Source organism: Leishmania major, chromosome 22, assembly GCF_000002725.2.
Source record: "Leishmania major strain Friedlin complete genome, chromosome 22".
NCBI classification, from domain to species: Eukaryota; Euglenozoa; class Kinetoplastea; order Trypanosomatida; family Trypanosomatidae; genus Leishmania; species Leishmania major.
In genome coordinates, this window is record NC_007263.2 from 682351 (window position 1) to 703561 (window position 21211).

A 21211-nucleotide genomic window follows, 5' to 3' on the forward strand; every position below is an offset into this window, starting at 1 on the left:
GAGGGTCATATACCGCCGCATGAGTGCCCGCCTCCGCTCCTCGAGCTTGTTCCGGTATACCTGCCCCCAGTGCTGGCCGTGCTGCACTTTCTTTTCGTTTTTTTTCTGTGCTCGTGGCAACGCCGTTGGACGTGCTCTAGCCACGCAGGCACACCGGCTTCGAAAGCTGCGCGTCTATGTTCGGCCGGAAACAAAACGTGCAGGGCGCACGCCGTGACGTCCGGCTTCAAGTGCGGCATCAGGGCAGCCATGGGCGGCGCCGCTACCTTCGTCATCATCTTTGTGGCCGTCGTTCACGTTCATTGTGCTCGTCCCGAGCGCCTTTGACGTCTTCAAGAAGCCGTTGGTGGTACTCGTTGTCGACGGCGTGGCGTGTCTCACCATTCTCATTTCCTGGGGCGGTGTAGCGGGTGCGTACAATCAGGGCACGTGCGTTGCACTGCCTCACGGAAGTGTCGGCCACAGCTACGACTACGCTGCGTCGTTTGGACTCATGGTGACGGTGTGGGTGTTTGAGGTGGCGGCGATTACCGGCTTCTTTGTATGTAGACGCGACGAAGGGGAAGGGATGGGGAGGCGGAGTGATGGGGCCGCCACAGAGTGACGGAGGGACGTGAGGGAGAGGTATTCCTGCAGCGCTGTGTCTCACCTCACCCGTTCCGTGACGCCACTGCGCCGCTGAATGTGGCATCCCTTGTGGACGACTGGCGGCGATGCAGCTGTGACACATGCATCTAGTCTTGGCGTTGCCCGGCGTGAGTTAGCGTCGGCGTGCGCAGGTGACGCGATGCCGTCCCCCCTACTCATGAGTGCATAAATGCCGGCGGATGCGTCTCTCTCCGTTGGCGCCTCCACGTCTACCTATCAACGTGCAACTGAACCCGAGTGTCTTACTCTCTTGTGCGCCGCTCTCTCCGTGGGAGAGTGTCGTGGCTTCTGCGAGGATGTGTCAGCAGGTGTGTTTTCCTCCCTCGCCGCTCCCCTCCTTCTCCTATCACAGCGTCGGTGTCGGATGCTTGGAGTGGACGCTTGTGACACCATCCGCTCTCTTTTTCTTTCTGCATTGCCTCGCACGATGCGACGGCTTCGCTGAGCCTGCATGAGGCTTCAGCAACGTGTTCTCCACAAACGGCTCACAGCTCTCACCTTCCAATAACCCCCTTACCCACATCGCATGGAGAAGCATGTGGGTAACATTCTATACACCCACCCAGAGCACATTGACGTGCCCATTCGCAAGCGTGCGCGTGCGGGAAAGACGGCCTTTTCCTGCCCTCGATCAGCAACGCTCTCCGAGTGAAGCAGTAGTGGCGCCCACCAGTCTCTGCACGGGGAAGCCGCTGCGAGGGTCTTGCGCGTTTCTTGCCTTCGGTGCAATGCAGACGGCCGAGGTTTGCTGCACGCACCGCACTGGTGTGCATTCCGTCTCTGCAGGTGCGTCTACTATGTCTTCCTCTTTCTCTCTCGTCTCGCTGCACTCTCCACCTCCACTGCCGCACGCTGCTTCGCCGTCTTCGTCACGAGTGCGACTCGGGTACAAATATCCCCTTCTCGTGCCTCCATCGTCCGCTGTGGTGATCGCCGAGGCGTACACCGCCGAGTGTGCCTTACCAGGCTTGCGCCTACTCTCTAACGGGCCAGCTTCTTTCAGTGCCAGGTGCTGCGTGTCGCGTGAGGAGACTCTGTTCGTCACCCTCCCTCCCTCCCTTCTCTTCGCTTCTTACGCAATTCGCAGGTCTGCCCACGCGGAGAGAGGGTTGGCGCTGTTTCCTGTGGGCGCTCCCTTTTTCCCTCTCGATGTGACCGATGGCGTCTTGGTGCGTTTCCCTCAACTACGCTGATGCGCGCACCTGTCGCACTGCCGCGTTCTAGGCGCGTCCTCGTTAGCCCCCACCGCTTCTCACCGCTGCATCACCGATCCACATGGGGACTGCACAACGGCGACTCGCTTCTGTGGAGTCGCGAGCTGACAGACCGCACACGCGTGCCGATGAGTCTCAGCGCCTCCATCGGCAATGTGGTCTCTGGGGACCCTTTGCAAGTGCCGTTTCGAGCTCTGCTGCTCGGGTACGGCACCCACCCTACGCTGCTGTCTCTCGCGACGGGCCACACGCTGCTGTTCGACGCGCTGTCGGCGAGCGCCGACCTGGTGCAGCAGCGCGCCATGCTGAATCCGTGCAGGGGGCGCCTGGTCGAGATGCAAGGGCGGTGCGTTGATGCCGCTTGGCGCCTCGTTCACTATTATCAAGCGGATGTGCGGCGAGTGCACGAGCTTCCCTTGAAGCACTCCCACCTCCTTGACGACATGCGTCTCGTCTACCTCATCACCTCTGCAAGTCCCAACACTGGCTTGCTGGTGTCCAAGGAGCTGCGACACGGTCGCGAATTATCGCTAGACGTGGCGTGCACGTTGCTCTCCCTCCCTTGCACGCCTGACGTCCTTCGCGCGATTCTAGTCTTCACTCTCCGCACGCACGCGGCCGTTGTCGACGCTCTGCAGTTCCAGCGGTGCGCGCACGCACTGCTCAGTAACGACAACTTCTTCAGCGAGCGAACCTTTGCCCCCATGCACGGCCTCCTCCACGACGTCTTGCTGCCGTCACTGCGTCGTGGCGCTACCCGCAACGACTCTTTTGACTTTGTCGCTGTGCGTTGGACGACGCTGATGAACAAGTGGTCCCGTGTGTACGCGAAATCTGGGCGGGGCTTTCACCTTCACGACTGCTTGGAAACGCTTCTGCAGGCTGTGCCTGCGGCCGAGACGAAGCTGCCTGCTTCCTTCTACATACGGCTGCTCGGCGCACTCCTTGATGCAACAGCGGCAGGCGAGGGGCACAGGAGCGCGAAGGCTGGGTGGGAGCGAATGAAGACGGTGGCCGGCGACGCCCTTCGCCTCTTTGGGCGCAACCCGGAGGATCTGCGCGCTGTTTGGGTGTTACTTCTGAAAGGAGCGCTGACACTCCCTCCTGCTGCGGAGGATCATTGGCGCCTTCTCGACGCCTATCATCTGTGCGCACAGCGTGGCCATGCAGTGGTGGTTGACCGACAAGGGTTTCGGCAAGTGATTCGACTTGTTGCCGCTGCAGTGAGCGCGCTGCCTCTTCCGCAGGTCACACAGTTAGTGAGGAGCTTCTGCACCTTTCTGCATGAGCAGACTTCTGTCAGCTTTCTGTGGTTGCTGGACGGGGTCGGCACAGTGCTGACCGAGCTGTGGCAGCATCACCGACTAGAAGCGCAGGGAGAGGCGGAGCAGCTGCTGCGCGTGCTGAGGACGCTGCTGCGCGAGCGGTGCGTGAGTGGGGTCGACTTGCACAGCAATCCCGTCATTGCCCGTGCTCTGGACCACTTCCGAATCGGTGGAGCAGCCGCATACTGGTGGACATGTGGGTGCGGAGAGGTGATCCCTTGCACTTCCAAGCGCTGCGCATCGTGCCTGCGCAAGTCAGGAGTGTCGTGGATTTGCCCGCAGTGCCACGCTGCACACAAGCTACCGTGCAAAACGCAGTCCTGCTCGTGCGAATGTCTCAACCCTCGCATGGCCGCCGCCGTCAACGCCAACGTTTCCATCTGCGATACGTGCGGCGGACTCGTCACGGCCGAAGACTGTATCTGCGCCCGCTGCAAGCAGCAGCGCCAGGAGAGTGGGCGCACGGTGGAGTGCGCTCACTGCCATGGCACATACAAGGGCAACGGGCTGCATTGTCCTCAGTGCTTTGCGCCGAACCCGGACAAGCACCTGTACCTGTGGCACTGTGTGGACTGCGACGATTTCAACTACTCCATTTGGTCGTCGTGCCGCTCCTGCAAAACGCCGAGACGGATTGGTGCGCTGCGCGTGTCGTTTGTGCCGTGGAAATGCGGCTGCGGCGCCCTTAACCACCCTTGCCGCCTCACGTGCGAGAGGTGCGGCACCGGCGAACACCGCCACACGTACACATGTGCCGGCTGTGACGCCCGCGTCTCCCTGCACTCGCTGCGTCGTACTCTGCTTACCGTAGATGGAAAGGCACTTTCCCTGCACCTCTGCCCGCAGTGCCAGTGCCCCCACCCCCGCGACGATCTTGTGCTCTACTCACCGTCCTTTCCCCGCCACTGCATGCTATGCGCACACACGGTGAAGCCCTCCAGCATCTCTGCGAGCGGCTCATTTTTCCACTGCGACACAGTGCAGCGAGTGAACGAACACTACCTGTTCCGCTGCACCCGCTGCGACTACACAGAGCTGCAGACAGGATACCACTGCCAGCGATGCCATTTCCCTCGTCCAGAGATGGAGGCGTTGCTGCAGGATGAGGAGGCCGGTGCCGCGCCGCTCAGCCACGTATGGCGCTGCCTTCATGAGGCGGACGACGGTGCGCTGTGTGGCCAGTGGAACTACGGCTGGAGCGCGCACTGCCTCGCTTGCAGGAGAGGGCGTCCTGACTCGGCATGCGAGTGCCGTGCCAAGTCGCAAATGTGGACGTGTGAGACCTGCGGGAAGCCGAATCGGCCCATCGATGTTCTCTTTTGTGCGCACTGCAAGACTGGGCTTCGGCCTGTGCTGGGGTGTGCCACGTGCGGACTGCCGCACATGTCCTACGCCTGTCGCGTGTGCCTTTGAGGTTGGACTGCCGCACGTGTCCGAGAATGCACCTCCACGCCCCCTTCCTCCACCGCAGCGTAGCGAAGTTGCGGTGTGGTGGGGCATGGTGAGACGCCGGGAGAGGATGCGTGCGTCTTGGTCCTTGCGTGTGCACCTTTCTCTCTTCGCCTTTCACCAGAAGGGCAGAGACCACTTAGTGTGTGTCTCGGCGTATATGCGCGCTTGTGCCACTCTTGGTGCAGATGTGCATGGCCATGATGCACGTAGTCACATGAAGAGCAGCGCACTTCTTTTCAGTCGACTGCTGCGTGGCCGCCTCGTGCATCGACGTTCTTGTTAGAAGTTCTTTCCCTTCTTTTTTGCCCGTGACTGGCTGCAGCCAGCGGTGCTCCAGCAGTGCACTGGGATGCGTGCGCGGGGCACTCTCAGCCACACACGCTCTGTCCTGCACGCCTTCCATGTCTCTTCTCTACTCCATGTCTTTCCCGTATCCACCCTCCCCTCCCGGCCTACACTTTCTATCGAAGCAGCATCCACCACTTCGCACAGCACAACAAAGCACTGCCATTTGATACGCGCGCGTCATTCATACACGGCGCCCGAGTCTCTCTCTCTCTCTGTGTGTGTGTGTGTGTGTGTGTGTGGCCCTTCCCTCGCCAGACATGGGTGTCCTCTGCAACACGGCGAGCAACCCTGACCAACGGACCGCCACGTACATCCCGGCACTCAGGGCGCTCACGGACAACTACTTCGCTACTCACAACCCGAACGAAAAATGAGTCTGCCCTCTTTTTTGCTTCGCTGCGAGTGGCGCTGCGCAGCATGCTGCACTGCAGCAGGGAAGAGGTGGGCGAACTTCTAATCGATTCTTGCAAACGCAGCGTGGGCACAAGCGTCGAGCTCGACACGCTCCTGTCGAACAAAAACACATCAAAGGTGGCGCCAGATGCTACGGCTGCCACGATCATGCAGGTGAGGATGATGTACGGCAAGGACGATAGCGGCGATTTGAGCTACGCCGAGATGACGCGTCTGGTCGAGGGGCTCAGCTCTTCGAAGGACTTGACAGAACGAATCTTGAAGCCCTTCGAGGACGACAATCGCCACACCATCGCCTTTTCCGAGTTTGCGAAGGTGTACTCGAACGCCGTGAGTTTCAAGGAGCTCGGCTACGTCTTCCAGGATTTGGCAGGTGGTCAGCAGACCATCTCTCGAGACACCTTCGCCAGCTTTGTCTGCGACATCCAAGATGAGGACTGGGATGCCGAGACTCTCAACGAGAAGCTCGCTCTTATGGGCTGCGTCGGCATCGACGGCATCACCGAGAACAACTTCGTCGGGTACATTATGAGTCCCTACTTCGACTTCGCGATGGAGAAGAAGCTGACGGGCGTCTACCAGGACATGGACCAGATCATGTGCTGCTACTTCATCAGCTCCTCACACAACACGTACCTCACCGGGGACCAGCTCACGAGCAAATCCTCCGCCCAGATGTACAAAAAAGGTGCTTCTCGACGGGTGCCGGTGCGCGAAGCTTGATTTGCCGGAACGGCCCTCACGGCGAGCCGATTGTGTGCCACGGCTACACCCGCACTTCCTGTATAGCCTTCGAAGAGTGCGTTAAGATGATTCGTCAGTACGCCTTCACCGCTTCCGCATACCTCGTGATACTCTCGCTGGGGGTTCACACTTCGGTGGAGCAGCAGGATAAGATGGCGGAGATTCTAGAAGAAGGGCTGGGCTCGCTGCTCTTCTGGCCTCCGTGGGGCTCCAACGAGAAGCCCACCATGGCCTTTTCGCCCAACAACTTGAAGAACAAAATCCTCGTGAAAGCCAAGCGCGGCGACTTCCCAGCCCGCGAGCCTCGCGTCGACAAAGACGACGATGCAACCGAGACGGACTCGATGGCCAGCACAAACAACGCCGACTACCTGAAAATGAAGGAGGCTCGCAGGAAGGCCGGGAAGGACGAGGTCCGGGTGTCAGCGAAGCTGTCTGCCATCGTCTCCATCGAGTCCAGCAAGTACCAGGGCGTCAAGGACTTATCATACCTGAAGGACAAGCAGCCGCACCACTGCTCTTCGTACTCAGAGAGGAAGGGGAAGGCCATCGTCCGCGAGGCCCACAACGCGCTGGTGTGCATCAACGACACGTGCCTTAGCCGCGTCTTCCCTGCTGGCTCGCGCATCGACAGCAGCAACTACAGGCCGCTGCTTTACTGGGTGTCTGGATGCCAGATGGTGGCCATCAATTGGCAGTCCAGCGATACCTTCGGCTGGCGCCTCAACGGCTGCATTTTCCTCGACAGCGGCTGCTGCGGGTACCTCCTGAAGCCAGACTATCTGCGGCCCGTGACCTGCCCCGATGTGGCTGTCCCGGAGTACTTGCGGTCGCTGACAGTGGAAGTGATTTGGGGCTTCGCGCTGCCGAGCGCGAAGCAAGCCAGAGGTTGCCGACCCGTTTGTGACAGTTTTCCTCGAGGGCCCTGACGTGGACAGCACGCCAAAGATCACGCACACAAACCATAACAACGGCTTTCACCCTGTCTGGCGCGGAGCGGGGGGATAGACTGGATATGGATGGTACATCGGTGGTCCCTGTCGGTCCTCGCGCTCCAGGTCTACGACCACAATAGGTGCAGCTCACCTCAGCTACTCGCAGCGGCCATCATTCCTCTGCGTATGCTTCATAAAGGGTTCCGCAAGGTGTCCTTGAATGACCCCACGGGCTACAACATACCCGACAGCTTTCGTGTGTGCCGCGTCGACTACACGGATGCATCAGAGCGGTTGTGAACGGTGTGCTTCTGTGCGTTTCGTCCACGTCTAACCAACTGTCACCGTATCTTCCACCTGCCCCCGTTTTTTATAGAGCGGATAAGTGAGCATACACCTCACCAGCAGGGGCGTACGTGTACGCGTGCACGTGTGTGTGTGTGTGTGTGTCTTCGCCGTGGTACGTGCCCCATCTGTGCGCTTACACCGCCTTGCCTCACGGCACACAGGGATGCTGCCCGGGTCTGATCTCTTCTCTCTCTCGCCACTGTTGTGTGAACGCGCGTCTGCGCCTATCCACGTCAGTGCGTCTTCGAAGTACGTGCGCGCGTTCGTCGTCACACGCGCACGTACCTCTTCCTTGGCCGCCGCCCTCTATATACACTAAGGGAGCGGAAAAGATGCTTAACGCACAAGAATCATGGAACCTTTTTTTCGTTCATTTTCACGCGCGGCGTTTTGGCCCGTGATGGTGGTGGGACACAGCGGAGTGCGTTGAACCAGCCGGCCGAGGTCCCCACCGTCTCGGGGGAAGCCCAGCAGCGCCTCCCCTCCCTCCACTTCCTGTGGTGGCAAGCTCACGTACCTAGAACGTAGAGGACGTCAGAGCGGTCTATCGCTATTGATATCGGCGGTCCGGTAGTGAATGGTATGGCGTCGGAGCGGACTGCGACAGTGCGCTTGCAGCATGTTATGGGCAAAGGTTCAGCGTGACTCGGACCTATTCCACTCCCGACCCTCGCTGCCTACTGATCTGTGTGTGCGTCTAGTGGTGGTTGGGGGGGGGAGGGGGCTGAGACACCGTGAGAGATGCGCCACGTGGCGCCCGGCATGATGAAGGCGGCCGTGAGGTGACCTGCGAAGCAGTTAGGTGGGCACAGGGCGAGTCAGGGGCCGCGTTCTCAGATGACTGAGCGGGCGTCGCACCAGTGCCTGTGTCTACGGCTGCTTTGCAGCAGGCGATGGGCCTGTGACGGGCCGGGCCACTTGGGGTTCCACTATTGCGCTGTCGCAGAGACTGAACGCACACCGAAAACGGGCAAACTTTTTCGTCTCGGAGATCTGCGTGATCTGCGCAACGACTGCCTCGCCATCTCACCTACCAACTCTGTATGCCTGAATCAATACCTCTCTCTCATTTTCCTTCATCCCCTTCCCCCCTCATCTGCCCCCCACGCACGTGCGTCTGCGTGTGTGGGTGATGTACCCCCTCCTCTCTGCCCCCATTCCCTCGGTGCGTCTGGTGGTGGTTGCGTCTCTCTTGCAGATTCTTCTTGCAGTTGTCGCCGCGTCTCGAATTGTGTGCTTGCGAAAATCAAGTCGTGTGTGTTTGCACGCCTTCCGTGATCGCTGCGGCTACTGCAGTCACTCGACTGCAGACACCCCTTTCCGTCGATTATATATACCTTTCTTCCGCCCTTGTTTTGTGCATATGTTTTGTTTTTGTTATTGCTCTTGACTCATGTTTCACACCCGCACCTTTCGCTGTGTCGTGAAGCGCTCTTGTTCGTCCGCTTTGGCGTGTCTATTGTGTGCGCTGCCGGTGTCAGGGTGGCAGAAGCGCATGGTCCCGCTACCTTTTTCTGTGCACTGCATAATCTCGGAGCCTGGCGACAGCGGCAGGTGAGGAAAGGCCTTTGCGTAGTCGGCGTGGAGGTTTCGGATCTAACGAGGTACGAGTTTTTGTATGTTTACGGCGCGTGTGCTTAGGAAATGAATGTCAAGTATCTCTCTCTATATAAACGAATGTGGGTCGGAGGGCTGTATGCGGGTTGTGGAACTGTATATAGGTGTGTGCGGAAGTATATATGTGTGGGTGGGTCCGACGGATTCGGTTTTTCCTATCTCCGCGGGGACGTTGGTTTTTCTACGCAAGGTTTGGTTGCGTTGCCCTTGGTGTGGTGGTGGGGTGGATGTTTAATGGTGGTGGGGGGGGGCGTGTTCAGGCGTGCGCGTGCGTGGTGGAGTGAAGAGGTGGAGTTGGGTGGCGGAGGAGGTGTGCTTCAGCTGATTGTCGCCATCGCAGTTTGTAGGGGAGAGCACCAGGAACTGTTGAGTGCCTGAAAACAAAATGAGCAGAAAGGCTTCGGCGGGCTCATCTATAGCTTTTCGAGTCTCAATCGATGAGGGTGGAGTGGGACGCTGCGGATGCGGCTGCTGACAAGGGAGCGACCCAGGCCTCGTCAGCCGCTCTCTCCCCTTTTCCCTTCTTGCCTCGGAAGTGTCCAGCGCCGGTGATGTCGTCCATGTCTGCGGAGGGTTTCCTCTGCACGGCTCCTCGAGGCGCCCACACATGTAGGTATGTGGACAGATGCACAGAGATACGCATACGCCGCCTTCCCCCAACCCCGAGTGCGCTCCCACCGGTCACCAGCGGGGCTTCACACGGCCACTTCGGGAAGCGGAATTGAGGGAGCGCGGCGGACGGCACATCCATGGCTTGTCTGCGTGAGTGGGTGCTTGGTGCTGCTTTGTGCCCTGCACACCGCTGCTCTCCTCCTTCGCTCGCTTTTTTTTTCAATCGGCGAAGTCTAAGCTGGTCACTGGCTGGGTAGCCAGAAGGTTCGACGCATCGCCGTGCCGCGCCTCTTCTCCAGCGAGGAGCACGGGTGCTAAAGCGGGATGTGCGGCTGCTGCCAGGATGGGCTCCGCAGTGTCATCGCGGCGAGAGCGGAGCCGGCAGAGGATGTGCGTGGGCAGCAGTGCTGCTCGGCCCGCAAGCAGTGCACCTGGACCGGCTTCGCGTCTGACAGTGGCCAGCAGTGCCGATGAGGGCGCGGCTGCTGCACATGCACTGGTGCTTCATGTCCACGATTCCACTCGCACCAGTTCGAGGCGCTGTGTTTGCGGCGGCGTCGGTTGAGTTGCCCAACCCCAAGCTCGCCTCCGCCTACAGGATCGATGCGTCGCTTCGCACCCTTCTGCAGAGGGACGCAGCACACACATCTCAGAGTACGAGGGCGGTAAGGTACCTGCGCTGTGGCGGCGCCATCGCTGCGAAGTGTCCTGGCGGGCGCTGCCGTTGCCCGCGCGTGCGACGGCACATGCGACTTTTCCCGCTTCTGCACCGGCGCGCGCTTTGTGTGCGTGGGGCTGCTGCGTGATGGCCGTTGGCGCGGGGTGGCACCCCTCTGATGTCTCCCCCTCGTCCGCCGCCTTCCGTGGTGCGGCGGTGCCAATAGCGTCTCGCTACATCCACCTCTTTCAGCGAGTCCTCGATCACGGAGAGGAGGACGACATACGATTGTGCGTGTTTGGAGGTCGCGATGCTGGATGGCGCGACGACAGCGGCGGAGTCGCCTGCCGAATCTGCAGCCCGTACGGATGGCGAGGCTGCGCCGTCGGGCGTGCTGCCTCCGCCGTCCTGAAGCGGCGGCCCGAAAACAAGATGTTTTGGTTCTTCCGATGTGTGGGTTGATAATGCGTGTTGGTGCGTGCGTATACCAATGCACGGCCTATTTGTATGAGTGCACGTATGTGTCGGTGGGCCTGTACACGTGAGGCTACTTTTATTCCTGTGTGTCTTGTTACGACCCCGTATGTGTGTGTGCTTGTTTATGGTGGACGGAGCTGTCCGCAGGTACAGAGACCGCCTTATCGTGGTGCTGCGGCCAAGTAACCCTTTGGGGGAAGCTTGGAGTCTGTGCCGCTAGTGCTCGAGGGTCGTTTGCAGTACCTGGTATGAGTGTCGACACTACGCAGAATTTGGGTTGTTTCTCCTTGCTGAGCTCCCAGAGTCGCCTCTCGTCGCACCGAAGTTGCGGTGATCCGATCAGAGGGTCATGGGCACATTCGTGTTGTGAAGCGACACCGTGCTTTAGGGAGCACGGCAGCTCAGCAGTTGTCATGCCTGCTAGAGCCGCGTTCGGTTGCTCCTTGGCAGAGCTATATGTGGGGGTGCAATGTCTCCGAAGCGACACGGCCTCCTTGACGCCAGGTGCCACCTCACGCACTCGCGATGCCGCTCTCTCCCTGACTCTCGTTTTTCCCCTCTTGCCGTGTCGTGGACCCGCTTCTCGCGCTCCACTCCGTCATCTCTGTGCTTCTTCTCTCTCATTCCCATTCACCCCCTTTACCTCATCTGCTCCTCACGTTTGTATGTCGGTGATGTACCCACCTCCCCCTCCCCTCCCACGCATGGAAGATGCAGCACCTTTGCCCGCACACTGCCCGAGCCCGCACCCGCAGACTGCCCGCACCCCCACCCTCGCACTTCCTGTCACACTTGCTTGTGTCGATAAGTCGCGCATCGCTGTGCACAGCCCCTCGGCGCCTGTTAGTGTGTCGATTTCGCAGCTTGGTTTTGCTTTCGAATAGATCAGAAGAAAACAAAAAATCAGAATACCGCCATACAAGCCGTCAGAACAACGAAGCCGCCTCTCATTCTTGCCTCCCTCTACGTACACCGTTGTTGCCTTTTCCTTTTCGTGGCTGCGGAGTAAGCTGTACATCTGTGCAGACATACTCGCCCGCCCCCGCACACAGACATCGACAGACACACGAACCGAACGAAACACACGTGACGAGAACAGCGCACGGGTGTACGTGCCTTCGGCGAGACTCTCTCCCACTGCACATCTTCAGTTCCCCTCTCTTTTCCCTGTATCGTTTTCCCCCAACAGGTGCTCCTCTGCGCCGTCTCGGATTTTGTCGAGTCGTCGTGAAGTCTCGCCTCGCCTTTCGTCTGGCTCGGCCTACGCCGTCACCCTCCGCCGTCGCCCCGTTACTCTTGACCCCCTCAGGAGGAAAAAAGCTCGACATCTGTCCTCCGTGTTTCTGCGAGTGTCTTGCTCTCTGCCACCCCCTCCACGCCCCCCCTTCTCCCCTCACTCCCTCGGTGCGTCTGGTGGTGGTTGCGTCTCTCTTGTAGATTTTTCTTCTTGTAGTTGTCACCTCGTTTCCGACTCCTTTCTTCTTTCACCGGCATAGATCCTTGTGTGTTTGCACGCCTTCCGTGTACGTTGTCATTACTGCGTCACTCGGCTGCAGACACCCCTTTCCGTCGATTATATATAACTTTCTTCCGCCCTTGCTTGGTACCTCGGTTCCCATTCTTTCTCTCTTCTCCCTCTATATTTATTTTGTACATCCGCGTCTGTGCGTGTCTCCCGAGGCTCTCTCTTTGCCCTCTGTGCCTGTGTGCGCTATTCTACTCGCCCTCTCTCGTGTCGCAGAAGCCGACGTTCTCGCCCCCGCCGCCCTCCTCCACGCGTCCTCAGGACAGCAACTGCGAAGACGGGAAGCAAGCAAAAGGCGGCCCCCGCAGCCCCGTGAAGACACAAGAAAACACAGCCACGAAAACACAGCCACGAAAACACAGCCAAGAAAGTGGAGGCGGCAGGAAAAGTGAAGAACACCAACACGAAGGAGAAAAGGCGGGGCCTCCGAAAACGAGTGGGAGAAGACGGCACACGTCCACTGGGCCGTTCCGTCCGTATTGTCTCTGCGTGCCTTCGTTGTGTGCGTTTTTTTTCTTGTCTCTTGTTTTTGTGTCTCTTCTCTTCTCGTTGCTTCCGATCGCTTCTCCGTGCGCCGTATTTTGTCTGCCCTCTCCCTCGCCCTCTCTCGTGTCGCAGAAGCCGACGTTCTCGCCCCCCTTCCCCCCTTCCCCCCTCTTCCGCCCACATTCCTTCTGAACACGTCGAGGACGGCAGATGCGAAAAGGGAGCTGCATCGTCGACGTTGCGATGCCGCCCCTTACCAGCTGCGCGGTGATTTTCTTCCTCCTCGTGTGTGTTTTGTGGAGGATGGAAGACGGAGTTGAGTTGTGCGCTGTGGGACTTGTGTCTTGTTTTCACGGCCGCGCCTTCCGGATGGCGATGCGAATTTCCTTGTTCCTACTGCATGCTTTCCTGGTGTTCATGAGGGCGTACTGTCCTCTTGGCTATACACTCCTTTGTGTAGCCGGAGGACTCGTTGTGCAAGTGTGTGTCCTCCTCTCTCTCTCTCTTTCGTTGGGCATGCGTGCTCTTCGCTCTTCATGCCCCGCCTTTCTTTGCTGGCAGGCTTTGCCGAGCACCACACCACTCCTCCGCGAAATCCGCCGTCACGACCCGCCGTCCACGAGGAGTGAGCAGGGCAGCCCAGATTCTAGCAATACGGAGCAGATTCAGAAAGCATCACATCTCGATAGCCACAGCACCGCAAATGCAGACCATTCTCAAGCGCTTCCTCCTGCAGAGGCGGTGCCGCCGTTGACAGCCGATACACTGCGCGTTCCGCAAGTTCGCGCCGAGTGCCCACCCGACTCCGCGCTGCTGTCGCCAGGAAACGGTCTTACTCCCACGCTTGCCGAGTGCGCGTCCAACGCCGCGCCACAGCCGAGCGAGGCGGCGCCTGTGTTGGCAGCGGACGCTCTCCCTCCGACGCCTGCCGAGTGCGCACCCGACGCCGCGCCACAGCCGAGCGAGGCGGCGCCTGTGTTGGCAGCGGACACTCTCCCTCCGACGCCTGCCGAGTGCGCGTCCAACGCCGCGCCACAGCCGAGCGAGAAAACAGCGCCGAAACGTGATGCTTCCGCGCCCCTGCCCCGTAAGCGGGAGCGCGAAGGTGCGTGTGACTCGAGCTTCTGGCCGCTAAAAACTCGGCGCGCTCTTGACGCGTTCACCCATACTGCAGCGCGACAGCCGAGCGAGGCGGCGCTGCTGTCGGCAGTGGACGCTCTCCCTCCGACGCCTGCCGAGTGCGCACCCGACGCCGCGCCACAGCCGAGCGAGGCGGCACCGGTGTCGGCAGCGGACGCTCTCCCTCCGACGCCTGCCGAGTGCGCACCCGACGCCGGGCCACAGCCGAGCGAGGCGGCGCTGGTGTCGGCAGTGGACGCTCTCCCTCCGACGCCTGCCGAGTGCGCACCCGACGCCGAGCCACAGCCGAGCGAGGCGGCGCCGGTGTCGGCAGTGGACGCTCTCCCTCCGACGCCTGCCGAGTGCGCACCCGACGCCGCGCCACAGCCGAGCGAGGCGGCACCGGTGTCGGCAGCGGACGCTCTCCCTCCGACGCCTGCCGAGTGCGCACCCGACGCCGCGCCACAGCCGAGCGAGGCGGCGCCTGTGTTGGCAGTGGACGCTCTCCCTCCGACGCCTGCCGAGTGCGCACCCGACGCCGAGCCACAGCCGAGCGAGGCGGCGCCTGTGTTGGCAGCGGACGCTCTTCCTCCGACGCCTGCCGAGTGCGCACCCGACGCCGCGCCACAGCCGAGCGAGGCGGCGCCTGTGTTGGCAGTGGACGCTCTCCCTCCGACGCCTGCCGAGTGCGCACCCGACGCCGAGCCACAGCCGAGCGAGGCGGCGCCTGTGTTGGCAGTGGACGCTCTCCCTCCGACGCCTGCCGAGTGCGCACCCGACGCCGAGCCACAGCCGAGCGAGGCGGCGCCGGTGTCGGCAGTGGACGCTCTCCCTCCGACGCCTGCCGAGTGCGCACCCGACGCCGCGCTACAGCCGAGCGAGGCGGCGGGGATGTTTGCAGGCAAAGCTTCTCCTCGCATGCATTTCGCCCGTAACCAGCGTGAGGAGGTAGGCAGCGTTTTTCCGATGCGGTGGCGTTCTGCAGGCTGCAAAGCGGACGCGGAGCGTGCGGCGGCGTTTCTTGCCGCAGCGTTTGGCGAGTGGCCGACACGTGCGGTGTCGCTGCATTCCTGCTCTGGTAAGGTAGGCTCGCCGGCGTGGAACAACGTGTCACAGCCGAGCGAGGCGGCGCCTGTGCTAGCAGCGGACGCTCTCCCTCCGACGCCTGCCGAGTGCGCACCCGACGCCGCGCCACAGCCGAGCGAGGCGGCGGGGATGTTTGGAGGCAAAGCTTCTCCTCGCATGCATTTCGCCCGTAACCAGCGTGAGGAGGGAGGCACCGTTATGGCGACGCGGCCGCTTTCTACAAGCTGCAGAGTTGACGGGCCTCGTGCGGCAGCGCGGTTCGCTGCGGTGTTCGGTGGTTTGCCGACACTGGAGCTGTCGCCGGCTTTCCGCTGTCCAAAGGTGGGCTCGCCGGCGTCGAACAACGTGCCACGGCCGAGCGAGGCGGCGCCTGTGCTAGCAGTGGACGCTCTCCCTCCGACGCCTGCCGAGTGCGCACCCGACGCCGCGCCAGAGCTTGGTGATTCGGCGCCGGTGTCGGTTAGCCACACTCGCCCTCCGACGCCTGCCGAGTGCGCACCCGACGCCGCGCCAGAGCTTGGTGATTCGGCGCCGGTGTCGGTTAGCCACACTCGCCCTCCGACGCCTGCCGAGTGCGCACCCGACGCCGGGCCAGAGCTTGGTGATTCGGCGCCGGTGTCGGTTAGCCACACTCGCCCTCCGACGCCTGCCGAGTGCGCACCCGACGCCGGGCCAGAGCTTGGTGATTCGGCGCCGGTGTCGGTTAGCCACACTCGCCCTCCGACGCCTGCCGAGTGCGCACCCGACGCCGGGCCAGAGCTTGGTGATTCGGCGCCGGTGTCGGTTAGCCACACTCGCCCTCCGACGCCTGCCGAGTGCGCACCCGACGCCGGGCCAGAGCTTGGTGATTCGGCGCCGGTGTCGGTTAGCCACACTCGCCCTCCGACGCCTGCCGAGTGCGCACCCGACGCCGGGCCAGAGCTTGGTGATTCGGCACCGGTGTCGGTTAGCCACACTCGCCCTCCGACGCCTGCTGAGTGCGGACATGACTTTGTGCCAGTGTCGACGGAGTCTGTTCGGCCGATGCTATCACGTGGTGTGTCTGCTGAGGCTTGGTCGGCAGCGTCGAGTGTTGAGGTGGCTGCGCGCAGAGCAGTGACGCCAGATCCTGATTACAGCAGTTGTCACACGTCGATGTATGCGGAGCTGCGTGCCGCGTTGGACGGTGGCAGGGCGGTGACGACGAGTGTGGACCGTCTTCGTTCGCAGGCTTACGGGTCGCCAGTGCCTTATGCCGCGTTGCACGAGAGTATGACAGTGCCACCGACTCAATTCGATGACCGTTTTCCGGGTTTTGCGCACCCTGCCTTGTATCATCCGTTAGACGCGTACACTGCGGTGGAGCCAGATCCTGATTACAGCAGTTGTCACACGTCGATGTATGCGGAGCTGCGTGCCGCGTTGGACGGTGGCAGGGCGGTGACGACGAGTGTGGACCGTCTTCGTTCGCAGGCTTACGGGTCGCCAGTGCCTTATGCCGCGTTGCACGAGAGTATGACAGTGCCACCGACTCAATTCGATGACCGTTTTCCGGGTTTTGCGCACCCTGCCTTGTATCATCCGTTAGACGCGTACATTGCGGTGGAGCCAGCGCCTGCTTACAGCAGTCGTCACACGCCCATGCATGCGGAGCTGCGTGCCGCGTTGGACGGTGGGAGATCGGTAAGGCACGTGTCCTACCCTTTACGCCCTTCAAAGCGTTTCGCGCCTGCGTTGGGTGCGGCGCCACAGCCGAGCGAGGCGGCGCCTGTGCTAGCAGTGGACGCTCTCCCTCCGATGCCTGCCGAGTGTGCGTCCGACGCCGCGCCAGAGCTTGGTGATTCGGCACCGGTGTCGGTTAGCCACACTCGCCCTCCGACGCCTGCCGAGTGCGCACCCGACGCCGGGCCAGAGCTTGGTGATTCGGCACCGGTGTCGGTTAGCCACACTCGCCCTCCGACGCCTGCCGAGTGCGCACCCGACGCCGCGCCAGAGCTTGGTGATTCGGCACCGGTGTCGGTTAGCCACACTCGCCCTCCGACGCCTGCCGAGTGCGCACCCGACGCCGCGCCACAGCCGAGCGAGGCGGCGCGCCCACTCGATGAGACAGCCTCTCTCCGTCGTAAGCGGCCGCGCGATGATGCCTCGGATTACAGTTTCTGGCCTCGGCGGCGGCGCTTCTCACGTCCGCTTCGTTGGGAGCCGGTGACTGTTCCGCCAGTGAAGTTGCCGCAGGATACTCGGCGCGCTCTTCGCGCATCCGCCCAAACTGCAGTGCGACGGCCGAGCGAGGCGGCGCCGGTGTCGGCAGCGGACGCTCTCCCTCCGACGCCTGCCGAGTGCGCATCCGACGCCGCGCCAGAGCTTGGTGATTCGGCGCCGGTGTCGCTCAGCCACACTCGCCCTCCAACGCCTGCCGAGTGCGCACCCGACGCCGGGCCACAGCCGAGCGAGGCGGTGCCTGTGCTAGCAGTGGACGCTCTTCCTCCGACGCCTGCCGAGTGCGCATCCGACGCCGCGCCAGAGCTTGGTGATTCGGCGCCGGTGTCGCTCAGCCACACTCGCCCTCCAACGCCTGCCGAGTGCGCACCCGACGCCGCGCCACAGCCGAGCGAGGCGGTGCCTGTGCTAGCAGTGGACGCTCTTCCTCCGACGCCTGCCGAGTGCGCACCCGACGCCGCGCCACAGCCGAGCGAGGCGGCGCGCCCACTCGATGAGACAGCCTCTCTCCGTCGTAAGCGGCCGCGCGATGATGCCTCGGATTACAGTTTCTGGCCTCGGCGGCGGCGCTTCTCACGTCCGCTTCGTTGGGAGCCGGTGACTGTTCCGCCAGTGAAGTTGCCGCACGATACTCGGCGCGCTCTTCGCGCATCCGCCCAAACTGCAGTGCGACGGCCGAGCGAGGCGGCGCCTGTGTTGGCAGTGGACGCTCTCCCTCCGACGCCTGCCGAGTGCGCACCCGACGCCGGGCCACAGCCGAGCGAGGCGGCGCTGGTGTCGGTAGTGGACGTTCTCCCTCCGACGCCTGCCGAGTGCGCACCCGACGCCGCGCCACAGCCGAGCGAGGCGGCGCCTGTGCTAGCAGCGGACGCTCTCCCTCCGACGCCTGCCGAGTGCGCACCCGACGCCGGGCCACAGCCGAGCGAGGCGGCGCTGGTGTCGGTAGTGGACGCTCTCCCTCCGACGCCTGCCGAGTGCGCACCCGACGCCGCGCCACAGCCGAGCGAGGCGGCGCTGGTGTCGGTAGTGGACGTTCTCCCTCCGACGCCTGCCGAGTGCGCACCCGACGCCGGGCCACAGCCGAGCGAGGCGGCGCCTGTGTTGGCAGCGGACGCTCTCCCTCCGACGCCTGCCGAGTGCGCATCCGACGCCGCGCCAGAGCTTGGTGATTCGGCGCCGGTGTCGCTCAGCCACACTCGCCCTCCAACGCCTGCCGAGTGCGCACCCGACGCCGCGCCACAGCCGAGCGAGGCGGTGCCTGTGCTAGCAGTGTACGCTCTCCCTCCGACGCCTGCCGAGTGCGCACCCGACGCCGGGCCACAGCCGAGCGAGGCGGCGCTGGTGTCGGTAGTGGACGCTCTCCCTCCGACGCCTGCCGAGTGCGCACCCGACGCCGCGCCACAGCCGAGCGAGGCGGCGCTGGTGTCGGTAGTGGACGCTCTCCCTCCGACGCCTGCCGAGTGCGCACCCGACGCCGCGCCACAGCCGAGCGAGGCGGCGCTGGTGTCGGTAGTGGACGCTCTCCCTCCGACGCCTGCCGAGTGCGCACCCGACGCCGGGCCACAGCCGAGCGAGGCGGCGCCGGTGTTGGCAGTGGAGGCTCCGTGTTGCATGTGGCGCAGGAGCGTGCGGGATCTCGCGTCTGATCACATGGTAGCGAGGCGACGGCGCTCTGTCTTACGCAGGGTGAAGACGTCGCGGCGGTCTAACCGCCGGAGTCTCGGCGCGCGCCCGCTTGCAGGGCCTTCTCGGTCGCACGTGAGAGATGGATGGCAATCTGTGTTAGGTGTGATCCGTAGGTGGAAGTCGAAGGCTTTTGGTCTTGATCGAGGAGACATCGTCGGCAGTGTCCGGGGGTCCGAACCGGCTGCCGGGCCACAGCCGAGCGAGGCCGCGCCTGTACTAGCAGCGGACGCTCTTCCTCTGACGCCTGCCGAGTGCGCACCCGACGCCGCGCCACAGCCGAGCGAGGCGGCGCCGGTGTTGGCAGTGGAGGCTCCGTGTTGCATGTGGCGCAGGAGCGTGCGGGATCTCGCGTCTGATCACATGGTAGCGAGGCGACGGCGCTGTGTCTTACGCCGGGTGAAGACGTCGCGGCGGTCTAACCGCCGCGGTCTCAGCCCGTGCGCTTCGGCTGCGGGGTGGCGCTCACGCCTGAGAGGCGGATGGCATTCTCTGGTGCGTATGCTGCGTAGGTTCTACCGAGGCGCTGTGTGTTTTGGACATCGGCTGATTTCCCGCCGTTCTCGTGCGCATGCACGAGATGCGGCGCCACAGTTGAGCGAGGTGTTGATGCTGCCAGCTCAGAACGATTTGCCGGCGGTTGTCCCGCCAGCCCCACGTGTTGTGTTGGACCCGGGCAGGGCGCCCCTGCCGGTTTCTGCGCACTGGATGGCTGACTCGTAGGTGGTGGCTGAGTGGTGTGCAGGGTGCTATGGTGCGGCGAGAAGCAGTCTTGCGCCGGTGGGTAGAGGGGCAAGTGAGTAACGACACCGCAACGAGAGGTGTGCAGAGGGAGGGGGTTCTAGCCGGAACCTTTTGTAGCACTTGTAGCCGTGTGGGACGCTGTGGCGGATGGTAAAATTGCGATCGAGAGAACCAGAGGGCATCCGCGCGGATGGCGAATGAAGTGGCGCTGATGAGTCCTCTGCTGCGCGATGACTCAGTACTTCTGGATAAACTGACGGTTGCTTGTAAACTGCCCGTGAACCTGCTGCGTCGCCTGCTGGTAAGGCACACCGTGAGGCGCGCATCACGAGCGGACTTGTGCGTATGCGCCGAGCCCTCTGTGCACCTTCCTCGTTCTTTTGCTTCTCCTCGTGCCTTTCGCGTGTTGTGTACACCTCTACACCCCTCTCTTTGTATATATATATATATCTGTTTGCGTGTTGTGTACACCTCTACACCCCTCTCTTTGTATATATATATATATCTGTTTGCGTGTTGTGTACACCTCTACACCCCTCTCTTTGTATATATATATATATCTGTTTGCGTGTTGTGTACACCTCTACACCCCTCTCTTTGTATATATATATATCTCTGTTTGCGTGTTGTGTACACCTCTACACCCCTCTCTTTGTATATATATATATATCTGTTTGCGTGTTGTGTACACCTCTACCCCCTCTCTTTGTATATATATATATCTCTGTTTGCGTGTTGTGTACACCTCTACACCCCTCTCTTTGTATATATATATATATATCTGTTTGCGTGTTGTGTACACCTCTACCCCCTCTCTTTGTATATATATATATATCTGTTTGCGTGTTGTGTACACCTCTACCCCCTCTCTTTGTATATATATATATATATATCTGTTTGCGTGTTGTGTACACCTCTACACCCCTCTCTTTGTATATATATATATATATCTGTTTGCGTGTTGTGTACACCTCTACCCCCCTCTCTTTGTATATATATATATATCTCTGTTTGCGTGTTGTGTACACCTCTACACCCCTCTCTTTGTATATATATATATATCTGTTTGCGTGTTGTGTACACCTCTACACCCCTCTCTTTGTATATATATATATCTCTGTTTGCGTGTTGTGTACACCTCTACACCCCTCTCTTTGTATATATATATATATCTGTTTGCGTGTTGTGTACACCTCTACCCCCTCTCTTTGTATATATATATATCTCTGTTTGCGTGTTGTGTACACCTCTACCCCCTCTCTTTGTATATATATATATATCTGTTTGCGTGTTGTGTACACCTCTACACCCCTCTCTTTGTATATATATATATCTCTGTTTGCGTGTTGTGTACACCTCTACACCCCTCTCTTTGTATATATATATATCTGTTTGCGTGTTGTGTACACCTCTACCCCCTCTCTTTGTATATATATATATATCTGTTTGCGTGTTGTGTACACCTCTACACCCCTCTCTTTGTATATATATATATCTCTGTTTGCGTGTTGTGTACACCTCTACACCCCTCTCTTTGTATATATATATATCTGTTTGCGTGTTGTGTACACCTCTAC

At 61.0% G+C, this 21211-nt stretch overlaps 3 protein-coding genes across 3 annotated transcripts; all 3 read left to right on the forward strand.

The window, feature by feature from the left end:
* Positions 1 to 1840: 1840 nt before the first annotated feature.
* LMJF_22_1670 (conserved hypothetical protein) lies at positions 1841 to 4600 on the forward strand (the record flags this gene model as incomplete). The annotated part of the gene is made up of 1 exon (XM_001683266.1): positions 1841 to 4600. The coding sequence occupies one exon, from the start codon at positions 1841 to 1843 to the stop codon at positions 4598 to 4600; it is 2760 nt and encodes a 919-aa protein (XP_001683318.1).
* An 804-nt stretch (positions 4601 to 5404) lies between these two features.
* On the forward strand, positions 5405 to 7074 carry LMJF_22_1680 (putative phosphoinositide-specific phospholipase C; the record flags this gene model as incomplete). Its single annotated transcript, XM_001683267.1, is given in 2 exon segments — positions 5405 to 6121; positions 6124 to 7074. Coding segments are annotated over 2 exon segments (1668 nt in total).
* Positions 7075 to 13013: 5939 nt separating this feature from the next.
* Positions 13014 to 19613, forward strand: LMJF_22_1690 (hypothetical protein; the record flags this gene model as incomplete). The annotated part of the gene is made up of 1 exon (XM_001683268.1): positions 13014 to 19613. One exon carries the CDS (start codon positions 13014 to 13016, stop codon positions 19611 to 19613), a length of 6600 nt encoding a protein of 2199 aa, XP_001683320.1.
* Between the last annotated feature and the right edge of the window lie 1598 nt (positions 19614 to 21211).